The sequence below is a fragment of the Camelus ferus genome, chromosome 12, assembly GCF_009834535.1.
Source record: "Camelus ferus isolate YT-003-E chromosome 12, BCGSAC_Cfer_1.0, whole genome shotgun sequence".
In the NCBI taxonomy this organism is placed as follows: Eukaryota; Metazoa; Chordata; class Mammalia; order Artiodactyla; family Camelidae; genus Camelus; species Camelus ferus.
Genome location: NC_045707.1, coordinates 18,128,183 through 18,143,868, shown reverse-complemented (window position 1 = coordinate 18,143,868; position 15,686 = coordinate 18,128,183). Strand labels below are relative to the sequence as shown.

Sequence of the window (15,686 nt, the reverse complement as noted above, 5' to 3'; positions counted from 1 at the left end):
TTGTTTTCAAGGGTCAGTTAAGGGTTAACTTGACAAATACCTCCCTCATCCCCATTTTTAACACTCTAACTAAAAACTGTAGAGCTTCCCCTATGTTATTTGTATGATAAGAAAAGCATAGAATTGGCTGGGCGTGGGCACATAAAGTGCCTCGACACAAAGTCGTTGTAAATATGTATTTTAAATATATATAGCTTTATATACATGATAGCTGCATAGCAGTTGTTTTGTGGACCCAGAAGCTTTCTGCAAGATAACTGTAAAATTTTAGCAAAGAATAATTGAATATTGACTTCAGATTGAATCAATAAATATTTATTGAACATCAACTGTATTATGAAATGAAAGGCTTCCAGAAGTTCTAAGCTAAATCTCTATATTCTGCCCCATCCCCTTTTGGTCACAGATAATATAGCCATTTCCTTTTTATTCATGAAACTAAAGTAGTCCACTCCTAGTCTCTAACACAGTACCATTTCATTTCTTTCACAGCAATTATCTGCTGTTAATCTAAAATTATTTTATTAACTTCTTTGTGATTGTCTCTTCTTTGTATACTGTACTGTAAGTAAGCACTATGAGGCAAGAAACCTTGTCTGTCTCATTCACTGTTGAATTCTAGGGTCTAGAGTATATGCTAGGCACTGAATATTCAGTGAATTAATCAATTTTTAAATGATTAAATTTACTTTTTGACTCAAAAAGTAAATTGTAGTTATTAGTTTCAGACATTTTCCTTGTCAAATCTTTTACCATGACTATTAACCCATCTTTTTTGTGCTCATGTGTACTTTGGAATTACTAGCAAAAGAATTTGATAAATGACCATAAAGAATAGGAGAAATAGTAAGGGATCTAATATGTACACTGATCAACCTATGACTAATTGAATTTGTAAATTAAGCCATCATTCTTACCATTTACTTGGCATCTTTCATGCAAGATGATAAGGATTCTTTGCCCAAACTTTAGTCAGGCTTCTGAACCTTCCTTTAGGCCCATCTGTGTACTTCCTTGTAAAACCAAATTTTAACAAGAACTCTACTTTGTCAGTTTATCAAGAGCCTACCACCCTCAATATCTGATCACCTCATATCTGATTAGGTTCTTCATCCTCTACCATCCCCTAGGTGATGTATGATTACCCTGGCCTGTCTTCAGCAAGAATCTTGTTAGGTTAGTTTAACCAGAATCCCCCTTATCCCTTATGTTTCCTCTTAGTAATTTTCCAGCCACCAGCCCCACCCTTATCCTTGGCTATAAATTCCCACTTGTCCATGCTGTATTCAAAACTGAGTCTGGTTATATACTGAGGTGTCTTACCCACTATTGCAATCGTCCTGAATAAAATCTGTTTTTTACTGCTTTAGCTACTGTCCAGCTCTGATTTTTCTTTGATACAGATGAAAGATTCTTTTTGCAAAGGAATCTGTTTTCTTATTTGCATATTGACCATTTTATGATGTACTTCTGGTTCTGACGAAACTATTTAATAAAGATTTTGTGAAATGACCCAGTTATTAAAAATCATTCTCTAAACCTTGGATTTTCTTCACTTTTCTGCCAGAATTCAGGTAACTTTCTTTTAAGTAAATGCTAATTTTCATTGTTCATGCATTCTGGTGACTCTGAGTACATGAGCCCTTTCCTCAGCAAACTTGGCCCCTAGGACAGACAGCCTTTTTATGCATCTTTGTTTTCCTGTTCTAAGATCTCCAGTGAGAGCATTTCACTTTCCCTTGGAAATGTCCCTAAATATTGTGTATCCCTTGTCTGTCATATATTACTTCGTTCTATAAAATGCTTGAGTTTCATCCTGAAGAATAGACTGAGAAACAGATGACAGACTTGAGTGCCATGCCCAGACACGTGATCTACTTATTAAGCAGTACGATTACAAATGGGCTGTGAGTTAAATCCTAGTGAATGGCATCATCGTTATTCAAGATTTCACCTTTTGCCTCTGTCTGTTTATACTATAGAAATGTGTTACTGTTTGTTTTTGAAAAGGCATCAGTTTGACCTCTCATAATTAGAGATTTGTTTTAAGTATCAAATAGAAATAAGCAATAGCATTCTTTATATGCAGCAATTGATATAGCAGAGTGGGAATGAAGGAGAAATTTTTAAAAAGATGTTAATTGGAAATTTTTGTTAAGTGGGGAGACGTCATTATAGTTAAATATTTAAATTTTTAAAAAGACATCACTTTAAAGCAAAAAGCAAGAATGATGGAAATGAAAAGGGTCAAGAGATTGAGAAAATGATTTAAGAATAATTGTGGGTATTTAAGAAAGAGGGCCTTCTTCCTCCCATTGTGATCTCCCTTTGGTGAAAATGGCAAAACAAAAGCCAGCAAAGTGGGAAGGAAGCAGGAAATCCTAGTTAGTGACCATCAGATTTGGTCTGATTTGAGAGCCATGAAAATGCTTGCTTCTGTTACATTTCAATGCTTTTCCCCAAAACTGATTTTTGCCTTTTTTGGTTTACTTTTAGAAAGTCATGATTTTTCATCTTGATTTCCTAATAAGGATGCAATGAAATAAAATTTGGAAGCCATATATTGTGATTGTGCGAAACCAAGTTAAATTTTGGATTTTATGGTTCGAAGAAAACCATTCCAGATTTCTTTTAATCACTTCCTATGCCAGTGCTGCCCTACTCCTCTGTCAAGACCCTTTTCCTCCTCTAAATAGGTAGAAAACTGAGAAAACGTAGCCTCAAATAACAGAAGCAAGGTAAAATAAGGAATCTTGCCTGGTGTTTATGTTGTATCTGCTGTAGCCCTTGTAGTTTACTTCCTGGTTGAAACTATATTAGAGGACCTTGTTGAAATAAAATTCTCATTTGGTGATTATTTTAGGAAAGCTGGTTCTGGGACTAGGAAGTGAAATTATCTCCAGCACAGCAGTTGTTAGGAATTTTTCCAGAGATGAATTGCTTTCCAGAAATGTTTTGAGTTTTCAGCCATAATGGCCTTGGTCTTTGCATTTATTTACTGTTATATACTTGTATTTTTTTTTTTTTTGCACTATGTCATAGTTCCAGACAGTGCTAAAAAATTCCTCATGTATTTAAAACAAACAAACCAACCAGAAAACCCCCTTGTCCTGGGGCTATGTGAAGAATAAAGCTCTCATTTTCCCAGTACCCAATCATCAGCTTGAGCTGGCCTCTCCCAGGAACAGAATTTATTGAAGTAATTTATCCTGACTAAACGTGATATAAATCTGTGTACGCCTATGTACACACAGGCTCTCTTCCATTACAGCAGTGCTGCAGCGTCAGTTTCCTTCATAGTTAGCCCCTGTTCCTATCACACTGAAAGATGACTAAGAAGCCCTTTCTATTTTTATGGGGCACCCCCCCAATTGTAAACACTGGTTAGTTGTGAAATTACTGATCAGACTACCAGAAATATGGATTTCCAACCCCAGAGTGAGTCTTAAGAGAGTAGGAGAGATGTTACCTCTGCCCTCTGAGTTTTAAGCACAGTTCTCTGATTGCCAGATTCAGTCTAATACTTTAACATTTTATTTTAATGGAGACCTGACTGAGGTTAACCTGACATTTTGGTTTGTCTCCAAGAAAAAAATTTGAAATTTGGTTACAGTTCTGAAGTCATCTCTAGGCATATTGAAAATTGTAGTTCTTTCTCTTTCATCTTCCCTTGTTCGTATTCTTTCATACAGCTCTCTCTCTTATAGAAGGATGTTTGAAAATGTTCTTTAGGATTTCATTTTATAAAGACTATTTTTATGTCCCTCCCCTTTTTTTCTCTTTCACTCCTTCTAAATACTGTTTATCTTTTAGGAATATTTTTATTGTGATTTGCATGTCTAGTCCTTATCCATCTCTACCTCTGTTTTTATTCCTAGATGGGATATGAGAAATTTCCCCAACACATTCATTTGGATTTATTGTTCTTTGACAAAGAATTTCGATCAACATTTCAAGAGTTTAGCTTCAATAATTAAAAAACAACAATATAAACCATGTTAAATTCTTCAGAGAAACAGAGAGGATGGATGGTGATGCCTTTTAGTGCCATTTCTTTTATCCCCTGCAGCAGCACACATCTGTTGGCTGCAACAGAGCAGCCCAAGAACTCTGGCCGAGAGCAGCACAAACAGCCGGAACATATTCACCCAGTAAACCCCCAAAGAGTCGACATTTGTTTTATTGCTGCTTTTAAAAACCTAGCCATAAATAGAATCAGAGGGGGAAGGGCACCGATATTTCTCCATTTGCCACAGACGATTGGTGGGGGGAGAAGGAGGCTCCCCGTGGGGAGAGAAGGGTTTTCTTTTTTCTTTTTTTATTAATGACAATCATTTCCCATGTAGCCCAATAGGATGGGTGCTTTGTTTTCTTTGGCAATAATCTGGGATAAACGGCCCTTGCCAACAGTCTCGTAGTTTATACACCAGGGAGCCAGATTATGGCCCTGTAAAATGGAGCACCCCTCCTATAATCCCTTAATTAATTAAATGACAAATTTTGGTCTTCTCTAGTACAGAAATATGGCTTCCGCATTGAGCATTCGGTGGATTTATTGACGTAGGGAACTGCACTGGTTGTAATTCAGCAGACTGGAGAAGTGTGCTATATACTGTAGCAGAAAGAGGGAAAAATCTAGCAAAAGGTTTGAAATTCCTTGACTACTTAGGTCTAAAATTTTCTAATTAGAAGTTTCAATTGAGGCACAGTAGATCATATGCCACCTGTCTATTGGGTCTCCCCAAAGTAGCCTGTGTTTACAGCTTTGATAGACGGCATTCTTGGAACACCTGTTTCTAGGCTTGATATTTTTGAAGCACTTTTTTTTAAACTACAGCGTATTTAACATAACTTTTCCCCCTACCTCCCCCTCTTCAGCTCCGCTCTGCTATATGAAATATGGGAGACGACAGACCGTTTGTGTGCAATGCCCCGGGCTGTGGACAGGTACGTTTACAATATACTTTATTGTGAATGTCTCGTTGTGAATCAAAGTGGCTGTTTTATCACTAAGGCATAGAGTTTAAAGCCGGTGTTTTACGTGATCACTGGAGGTAATCAGATCAGAGGATTTGCAGTGTGTAAATCCAAGTTATGAGGAAGTGTAGGCACTCTACCATAATGAAATCTGCCTTGCTCTCTTTCATATTGTTATTCTACTGGTGTTTGTTTCCCAACACAGTGTTGAGGAATACATGTTGCTCTCACCTCCGTTCTGAAGCTGTTTATGTAAATACAAAACAAGTTTAGAAATATCTTCTCTTCATCCTTCATGGATATGAAAGTCTGCTCAACATATTTGTATAGGCAGCTAAAAATGCACCCATTCATTGTGAACCTCAATTTGCCGGAGTCTCTTTTGGATTTTTTAAATAAGAAAAAAAATGTTTCTTTTGACTCTTGATCCAGAAGATCATTGTTAGCAGCTAAGACAAATACCTATGTAGGAAAGACAAATCCAACATAGAACGCCATCTCTCACAGCAATATATAAACTACAAGATTCCACAGCTATTTTCCCTGTCCAGTGCCATGAAATGCCTTGTTCTCTGTGTCAGCTGCCATGTTATTGTTTGTATATTTGGACATTATGTGTCCAACATTTTTCATCATATAGTTTTTAAATAAAGTAATTTTGTTGAAACTGCCTTTTTTTTTTTTTTTCATTTTGCACTTTCTCAGCTCATTCCTAGACCCTCCCTTTCTGTCATGTTCCACAAAGGATGAAGAAAGGAATACAAAGAAAGTTTTGTTAAGAAAGTTTTGTTCACCTTCATGAACTGATTTTATGGGACCTAAAGGGTGGAATTTCTGTTCGGTTAGGAGTATGTCATGTGACTATCCAGTGACACTTACTGGTAGTATGTGAGATTACAAACTAGTTCTATTAAACATTGTAAATACTTAGACAAAAAGAAGAGAGTTAAGTTCCAGAGATTCCTAAGAATTGGAATTTGAGAGGTGGATGAGATGGGGTTGGTGACAAGGAATGGGCAGAAGGATGATTCCAAATTCCAGTAAATGCTGAAGATTTCATAAAAGACTAAGAAAGCCATTGTATTCTGAAGTATTTAGCATTATAGGGTTTATTTCCTTCCTTGTTAAAGTTTTCAACTTTATTATTTGTTGATTGCATGTCCCCCCCCCCTTTTTTTTCACAGTGGAAACCACTTGGGAAAATAGAGTAAATTTGTTTCACTTTTCAGACAGCTTTATTGGAGTACATATCTGAACCTGATTCCTCCAAATTTTTGTGTGTGAATTTGTTGATAATAGTACTTTCTGTAACTCACATAATTGATACCTGGTACCCTTTTTACTTATGTCGCTTACTTTAAAAATCTACATTTTTGGTGAAAATATTTATTTTTCTAATATTTACATTTATTTTTCTTCACTTATTGTTTAAGCTGCTCAGTGATCCTCTTATACATTCTGTGCTTAAGACTACCCAGGCAAGGACTTAAAGAAATAAAAATGAGTGATAAAAATAAAGGAATACATAGAAAAGCATCTCTTAAGCTCTCTGAGGAAGAAATATATAAGTAGGGTTTCTTCAGGCTGTCTTATCAGAAAAAAGTAGTTTTCACTGAAATTTGTGAGATCGCAGAAGGGTTTTGTGTTTGTTTCTTTGTTTTTATTTTGCATTTTTTTTTGGACTAGAGGTAGGAAAACAGGGACTTTTTACTTTGGTTCCTTCTTGTATTGTTGAGTTCTGTTTACCATAAGCCTTTTCCTTCCCCTGCTTCTACCTCCCATTTCTGAATTGTTTGTTGGTATGTTGTTTATTAGGATTCGTTATAACCTCTGGCATAGGTCCTGAAGAATTTTTTTTTTCCTCAGTGAATATGGAACTCAGGGAGATTGTTGCCTTATTTTGGATTCAAGTTACTTGTTTCACAGAAAAAAAAAAAAAGGATAAAAAGCTACAGTTTAAGGCTTTACGGTAGCATGATTCATCCTTTACCTCCTTTGCATGTCAAAACTTTATGGTCAGGTGAGATTATAGTTTAGTTATATTTAGTCTTCTTCCAAGTTTCTCCCAGTACCTAGTAACAGATAACTCTAGAGTGGAATCTCTACAAGATTTACTATGATTGCTTTATGATATATGAAATAGTGAAAATCTGGCAGAGAAGATAAATTGGTAAAGTGAACTACTCTTGGCCTGTCATCCAGCTTCCTTATATCCCTTGAAAATGGTGTCCTTCTGGAGCCACCTTGAAGCCTTCAGGCCTATTTATAATCAACTGTTATTGGTTCACACTCTTTACTCCAGAAATGGTAGAATAATAAAAAGACTGTGTAAGACCCAGGAAGGGTAATAAGGACCATGATAAGTTTTGCAAGACATGTTTAGAAGTCACTGCCATAGAATTCTCAAAAATCAGTGGCTCCTACCAGTTAGAAGAAGAGGAATTAAAGCAAATTATAATTCAAGAGACTGGTTCATAAAAAACCAACCAACTCGAGGAATCTTGCATTATTTAAATATCTGTTCTTAGCCCAGATTTTACCCTGTGTACCCCTGAACTCAGAAATCAACTTATGCCTTAATATTAAGGGAAGGTGAAAGGAAAACTCACCTAAAATAGACTAGTGGATTATGCTCTCCACCATATAATCAAAACCACCCGGCTTTCAATGGATACGTAAACATGTTTTGGTTGCTAGGTCTTTAATGGGCTGTTATTTTTGGATTCTGTTCATGATCCACTTCCCAACAGTAAGTCTGATGTGACACAGCTGAGTTCTAAATATGCTACATGTACTTGAAAAAAAAAAAAAAAGATGGCTGCTGAAGTTTGTGTTCTTTGCATTCTTATCTGAAAAGACAGGTGATAGGGTTTTTGAGCTCTCATTCCTATTCTCCTGTTGAGTCTCTGTTTCTCTTGAGGCCTCATCACACTCATGAAGAGGAACTCAGGGAAAGTAATATTCCTGCTAATACCTCTCTGTGGACTGTGGTAGCAGGGATAGTTAACAGAGCTTCCACTGGAGAATGTTGTTAAGGCAACAGAGCCCCAGATACCCTGTGGTAAAGGGCTGGTTGAATTTGAGTTGTGTTCATTTTAGAAATGTTTGTAAGATAACATCTGTTTAAAAACATTGTGACTATAAAATGGCTTTGCCTCTATTGTTAAAATAATACAAATACCGTTCGGTGCTGAATCTAGGCAGTCTTATAAGTTTGTAATGATTTCAAGGGTACTTTTACTTGAAGGTAGATTATAAAGCCATTCTATTGTATATGGAAGCAGGAAAAATGAGTATGTCTATGTATGTAATCTTGAATTTGAGATATTATTTCATGTGGATACAGTTAGATAGTTTACCTTTAGGATGCTTTTTGTCCAATTTTTATTACCAGGAGTCAACAATTTCCATATTCCTATACCTCCCTCTCAGGCACATGATACTGATTTGCAGTACAAATTATGCAGATTTAAGTAGTTCTTCTGGTTACCATAATCAAGTCTTTGAGCAGAAGCTGGTCCTATAAGCTTATTGCTTAGAATGTCTATTTCTTTAAGAAGAGGAACACATTTCCTCTGAGGAGATAATGTTATTGGATAGTTAGTATCGTCCTGTTATTAGCCATTGAAAAAGGTTTCTATTATAACCACTCTGTATCAACTCTGTCCTTTTAAGGAAAAATCCTTTGATTGTTTCTCTGTCCAGTGTGGCCTTGAGGGACTGTTAGTCTCCTCCCCCCCCCATGCCCCCGCCTCCCTGAGGATATCTACTACCAGATCTTTTCTTCTCTTCGGGAACATTTAGGTACAGGTTGAGGTTCTGTTCATATCTTTCTGAAACATGAAACATATAACTAGCTGGTAGACCTCCGGGCCTGCTTTCCCTTCCTAAGGCCGTGAGTAGCAGTAGAGTCCTAGATGGGGTGGGATGTAGGGCCGCTTCTTTACCTCCTTATCTTGTCGTATAATAGGAATAATGTTTATGATGCTGTAGTCCTGGCTTCACTTGGCATTTAACCAACCTCCAGTGCTGTTTATTGCTTCGTATCCTCTGCTTCCATGAACATTATCCCTTAAATCTCTATTGCTTTGTAATATATGAGGCAACAAATAGCTTCCATGATTGGTTAAATGCTGGCATGCTACAAAGGTGTATGTTTTATGGCTTATATAACACAAATCTATTCCTTTTATCCCAGCCCTCCCATTAAATGGGCCATACTGGTACTATGGGACTCTGGATTTTTAATTCTATCCCTTTGGCAAGTTTCCCTGTTAACTGGCATTGGGACAAAAGAAAAGCAAGGAAGAATGGTTGGTGCTGATTACTAATTCTTTATGTTAGGGGAACATCTTGAATTGGTGAATAACTTAGGAAGAAATGACTCTGGTATATAAATGCCATTTATGATGATATATGCTGTCTTTACATGCTTCGACAGGTGAGGATAATTTCAGGCAAACAAATAAGCCTTTCTTCTTCATGCCCTGCCAAGAGTTTAAAAAAATTCAAATTTTTATTTAATAATTCATACTTCATTCAATAATTCATCCAGTTCCCATCTGGTAAGAGTGCCTGCATGCTGTCAGGCAGCTAAAAATCCACTGCATTATACACAATTAGGCCAAATGCTAACCTTGGTTTTTGCAATAATACGTTGATTTTGCAATAATTTTTAGTCCACTCTGAGTATGCTGCAGTTTTATGTAATCTTGTAATAGAAGTAGACCACTGTTATGCGTAGTAAAGAAAAAACTGGGACTGGGATTCAAAAAAATGTAGACACGTTAAGAGCAACAAATTACACCTAAGTTTTTTAATGTCAGATCTGGCACTCTTAACACTTGCTCTTAGAAACATGTGGCTGGTTATTTTATTTTGTGTGTGTGTTATATTTATTATTATGTGACTAAGTACAGTAAATTAAAAGCATCCCTGTTCCAGTCTGCTAAAAAAAAAAAAAAGGCTATGTAAACATAATTGGAGCTATACCTAAGAAATTAAGATGAAAATTTTCAATTATTCACTCTTGTTTTCCTTGGATATGACTTAATACTTGAAATGGGAGCCCAGAAACTATTCTCAGAGCATTCCTGGTAGGAAAAAAAAAAATCCTCTATCTTTGTTCGTCCTAAGTTCATCCTAAGTCAGAAGAAAAGGTTCTTTACTGGTCCCTTCTCTTACAAACTGCGAAGTTTATAAAGTGTCTTCTGGATCTGTCCTTCATTAATCTCTCTTTTGCCACCCCTGCAAAACCACATACATATATATATAGCTGGTTGTTAATTTACAAGATATTGACATCATTATATAGAATTCTTCATTCTTTAATCAAATACTATTCCAACTAATGTGGCAGATTGAAGAACAGTTAGTGTGCTCCCTCTGTCTGGTTAGCGTGTTTCTTTAATGCAGATTGCCTTGCTCAGCAGTCGCATTTTGTCTGAAGCCCTTGTTAAGGCCTACTCTGTATGTGGATTCATAACACATCTGTGTGTACATCTACAGTGCTGTATAAATAATAATAAGTAATCACCAGATGGCCTATAACTGCTCCTCTGGACCCGCTGGGTCTCTTGAAGCTGTTAGGAGAGTCTTCTGGCGTTTTGCTGGGGAAAACTTGTCATAGATTTATTTCTAAAAAAATTCAAACTCACAACTGGGTGTTTAGGACTAGATATTGCTGTCTGTGTTGTAAATATTTAACAGGCTTTGTACAATGACAAGTAAAAGTGCCATAACTAACCACACACAGTGGCTGTGGAGCTCTTCTTCCCTCCCGGCCATTTAGAAAGGAAACAGAATGCCGATAAATTGTGCATTATGAACAAGGTGCAAGAGATGCTCTCTGGAAGCTCTTTCATAAGAGAACTTCAATGTTCTGCTCAAAGGATGTGATTGGGCAAACTTAAGCTTTTTTAACCATATGCTAGTGGCTTAAATAAAACACAATGCCCCTTTTAAATTGGACTTTATAATACAAGAAAAGCCCCTTCAGCTGGAGTTAGGTTAGAGCCAGGTTTCGATCTTAACTGAGTTTTTTTTTTTTTTTTTGAGTCTTTATAACTAAATGGTAAATCCCTTTGAAAGGGTTACAGTTGCAAGTGTTAATAAACACTTACCTAAATTTCAGTTAGCTAAACTTCAGACTTTTGATTATATCCAAAAAAAATTGACATACATGGTTTGTCAGTATTATTTATAGAGCAAAACATTTATTTTTGTCCTCTTTTTATTCATTTTTCTAAAAATGGTTATGTATTTTGTTTTGGGGGAACAGCATTATTCTGGTTTTCTGCTTATAATTTTCTGTGCTATATTTTGTTATTATTAATTCCCTTGCTCCAGTACTTATTTTCAAGTACTTGCTCAGTACAGCAATGCATCTTTTTACAAATCAAAATAAAACTGACTACCTCTAAATGTTAGGTTTTTTTTTTTTTAATCTTTGTGTATCATAACATAAAAAAGGTTTTGAACAAATCAGGTATCTTTTAACTTTCAAGCCTAGTTTTCTTTTGTCTGTTGAGGGTTGAATTTAACCACAGAGGGACAGTCCTATAAATCAGCATGTGGTTGTTACTTTCGACTTAGGGTATGTAGAAAGCTTTTCTCATTTTAAAATCTCATCTTGAGGAAGCGACATACAAATTGTGAGGGAGAAATGCTGCTATTAACAGTTTGCTATAGATAAATGTTGTTTTTTTAAGTTTTCTCATATAATTATCAGTATCAGGTTAAGGAAAGGATTTTAAGAAGGAAAGCTTCATGGAAAAAAGATGGAAGCTTTGGGATTTATCTCTTTGTGATGATGCCTTTGTGTTTTTACTTTGAAATGTCTTCATGCAGTGAGGTATGCTACCTAAGATTGTGCTTTGGTAAGAACCTGGACTATTTGCAGTTGTCATGTTAAAGTACAGAGAATGAGAATGAATTTTGTGAAATTAGCCCATTCCCAGTCTGGCACACCACGTGCCCTGTGTGGCTGCTGATTCTGCCGGCAGATTGAAGAGCTAAACCAGCTTCTGCTCTAAAGGCTAAAATTGCCAGTCATCATTCCAGCTTTTAAATCTTGTTGTTCACATTGATGATGTCAGATTTTGAGCAAACACAGTTCTGGCTTTAGATCCCAGGTGGAATTTGCAATTCCCTGGGTTGGAAAGAAAGAGTTCTTCCCTTTTGCCTTTGAAAAACTTGAGTAGCTCTGCAGGGAAAGTCAGCAGAATAAATCTGCAGCCTTGCTGTGTCCTTTGAGTCACTGTAGAAAGCTGAGTTCTGTTCAGCATTCAGCAGATTGGCTGTCAGAGTTGCAGCTCTGCTTATCAGATACATAGTCTCTCTAAGAACCATTTATGTTATTCCAGAGAGAATCATCTGTGGCAAAAGGAACGCCTCTTCTCTCCTCCCAAGGGTCAGATCTTCTTTTGATACTGGGCAATTATCCCTTGATTTTCCTGAAAAATACCTCAATCTACTATAAAGATTGGCACCAGAACAGGTTGCAGACTTGGTTATAGTGACAAGCTCTGATTTCTTAGCCACAGGGAGAGGCCTCAGGGTGACACTCGTAAGTATGCCAGAGGCTTAATGGTGGTGATTTTTCTGCTGAGTATCTCAGTGCCGCATATAAGCTTGGCGTCTCTTGTCTTTCTCTGAGGGAGATAACATTAGTGTTTTGCACACCAGCCACTATAAAAATGCTACAAGAGTTGTCTTTCCTTCTCTCACTTCCTCAGGTCTCTTTCCTTGTCTTTAGTCACTGTCCTCTCCAGTTTGAGATCAAGCCCTATAGTCTTAATTTTTTACTTTTGGCTTTTCTCTTGTACTACTTATCTTGGCTCTTATTAGCCGTGTACCTGGTGGGGATTATTATAAATCAGTGTTTCCTCTAATTAAAAAAAAAGTTAGTAGACTTTATCATTTAGGGCAATTTTACATTTACAGAAAAATTGAGAGAAAAGTACAGAGTTCCCACACACCCACCCCATGTTCCACCCTCAACCCCCGCATCTTGTATTAGTGTAGTACATTTGTTATAGCTGATGAGTCAATATTGATACATTATTATTAACTGAAGTCCATAGTTTACATTAGAGTTCACTCTTTGTTGTACATTCTATAGATTTTGACAAAGTGTATAATAATATGTATCTTCCGATACAGTATCATACAGAATAGTTTCACTGCCCTAAAAATCCCCAGTTGTTCCACCTGTTCATCCCCTCTACCCCACCCCAACCCTTGGTAACCACTGATCTTTTTACTATCATAGTTTTGCCTTTTCCAGAATATCATATAGTTAGAATCATGCAGTCCTCTAATTTTTTAAAGTTATGAGCAGATAACCATGTGATTGGGAATAGCTGGAGAAAGGAAGAGAGAAAATTAAGACTGGTGAGGTCACAGCTCTGTCTCTCTAAAAATACAAAACTCAATCTAGGGAGATTTAGGTGGCCAGTCTTTTGTCTCTACTGGGAGTCTCTCTGATGTTAAGGTTTTTGGCTTGCCTGGTGACAGTTTTACTCATTCTAGATATTGGGAACAAGGACAGAATGAACACTGGATGGGCTATATCTGGGGAGTCAAGATATTAGGGCCAGGCAAGACGAGAGGAAGTAAAGCCTGTAATCCCTTTTCCTCTGTTGAGGTTGAAGACAATGATGTCTCTTCTCCCTCCCTCTCATGGGCAGCCTTATATGTAATTGAAAAAAATCAGCTCTTCCCTTTCGTGGCCATCGCTGAAATGCCAGCGGCCAAAATGAAGTTCAATCCCTTCGTGACTTCTGACCGAAGCAGGAACCGTAAAAGGCATTTCAATGCACCTTCCCACATTCACAGAAAGATTATGTCTTCTCCTGTTTCCAAAGAGCTGAGACAGAAGTACAATGTTCGATCCATGCCTATCTGAAAGGATGATGAAGTTCAGGTTGTACAAGGGCACTACAAAGGGCAACAGATTGGCAAAGTAGTCCAGGTTTACAGGGAGAAATATGTCATCTACATTGAACAAGTGCAGCGGGAGAAAGCAAATGGCATGACTGTCCACGTGGGCATTCACCCCAGCAAGGTGGTTATCACCAGACTAAAACTGGACAAAGACCACAAAAAGATCCTCGAACGTAAAGCCAAGTCTCGCCAAGTAGGAAAGGAAAAGGGCAAATACAAGGAAGAAACAATTGAAAAGATGCAGGAATAAAGTAATCTTGTATACAGCTTTCATTAAAAACTGTTAAAATGAAAGAAAAAAAAATCAGTTCAAATAAACTCCTGTACTTCTGTATTAATTAAAGATTCATGTAAATTAATGTTAACAGAAAAATATGGGAGCTGTCATTCACACTTTAGTATGAATTAGTTTAACCACAGATGTGAAATTGACTACATAAAGAAATATAAGTTTTCAAAGGTTTAGGGGTTAGCAGATGAGGACTGGCTTAGGAGGAATGGACTCTGAGCAAAGGAGACATGGCAACTTATGAGATGTCAAAGATAAACAGATTTATTTCTTAGTTTTGTTTTTGGGCTATCTCAACTTCCTTCTGCTAGGAGCTAGTTGAGAAGTATAAATCTTAAGAAGGCCCAAGTAAACACTAGAAACAACTTAATTCTCTTTGGATAGAAAGAGACATTTCCTCCTTGTCCTGGCCTGAAAATTTTAGATTGATAAAATGTGGGAGAAAAGGAGTGACCTCATTTCTTTAGTTCTAGGATTCAAGTTTCCTGTCTACTTGGAAAGTTAACTCCCTGTTATTGGGTAAGATCTCTTTTCATAGAGATGTTGACTCTTTATGTTTTAAATTTGGCTTCATATGAGAAGCTTCCAGTCTTGGCCTCAATACTAATTTAATTTCCTTACTTACTGAACTGAATTGACTATGATAAAAATGAACTCTATAGCATAGCTCTATAGCATAGCGTTCAGGATTAACATTAATTAGTGCAGGCCAACATCTTATGTATGCCTACATACATCTACAACTTAGAGGAAATGTGTTTATATAATCTATAGGAAAGAGGGGAGGGTATAGCTCAAGTGTTAGAGTGCGTGCTTAGCATGCACAAGGTCTTGGGTTCAATTCCCAGTACCTCCTCTAAAAAAGTAGAACAAACTTAATCCCCCCTCACCAAAATAAAATAATTAGATAATACAATAATAAAGATATAATGTATAGGAAAATTATATGCCACCTGGGGATCATATGGGGGAAATGGGAGAGAACAAAATACGAAGAGAATTATTTGGCTTTATCAATGTCATGATAACGATAATAGCAGCAACAGCAACAATAACTAAAGCAAGCTGAGCTCTTATGTATTGTTCAGAAGTACTAACAGATACTATTTTATTTAACCCTAGAAATCCCCTGAGGGAGGATATAATGTTATCTCCATTTTATAATTGAGAAAATGAAGGCTCAGAGAGGTTAAATAACTTGTACAAGGTCATATAATATTTTGTAGGAGGAGGGTAATTACTCTATGGTACAGCATGTGCTTAGCATGCACGTGGTCCTGGGTTTAATCCCCAGTACCTCCATTAAAAAAATTTTTGTGTGTGTGATGGAGCTGCAATACAAACTGAGACAGACTTCAGACCAGCACTTCTATTGGGATAAATTGCTTCCTTATTCTTTTCCATACATATGTAAATATGCACATCTAGCATAGAAAAAAAAAATGTGTTGTAAGTAGCGGTGGTAAATGGCCCA

At 36.8% G+C, this 15,686-nt stretch overlaps 1 protein-coding gene and 1 pseudogene across 10 annotated transcripts in view; both read left to right on the top strand.

Moving 5' to 3' along the window:
* ATF7 (activating transcription factor 7) overlaps nt 1–15,686 on the top strand; it is an 81,666-nt gene that overhangs the window by 10,676 nt on the left and 55,304 nt on the right. For all 10 annotated transcript variants that reach the window (XR_004324495.1, XM_032492970.1, XM_032492963.1 and 7 more), the window contains one exon: nt 4,879–4,947. Coding sequence is in view for 9 of the 10 variants with exons in the window: in XM_032492970.1 (XP_032348861.1) it covers nt 4,900–4,947 (48 nt within the window). In the remaining variant the exon portion in view is untranslated. The remainder of the gene's footprint in view (nt 1–4,878; nt 4,948–15,686) is intronic.
* Nucleotides 1,470–14,217, top strand: LOC102516617 (annotated as a pseudogene).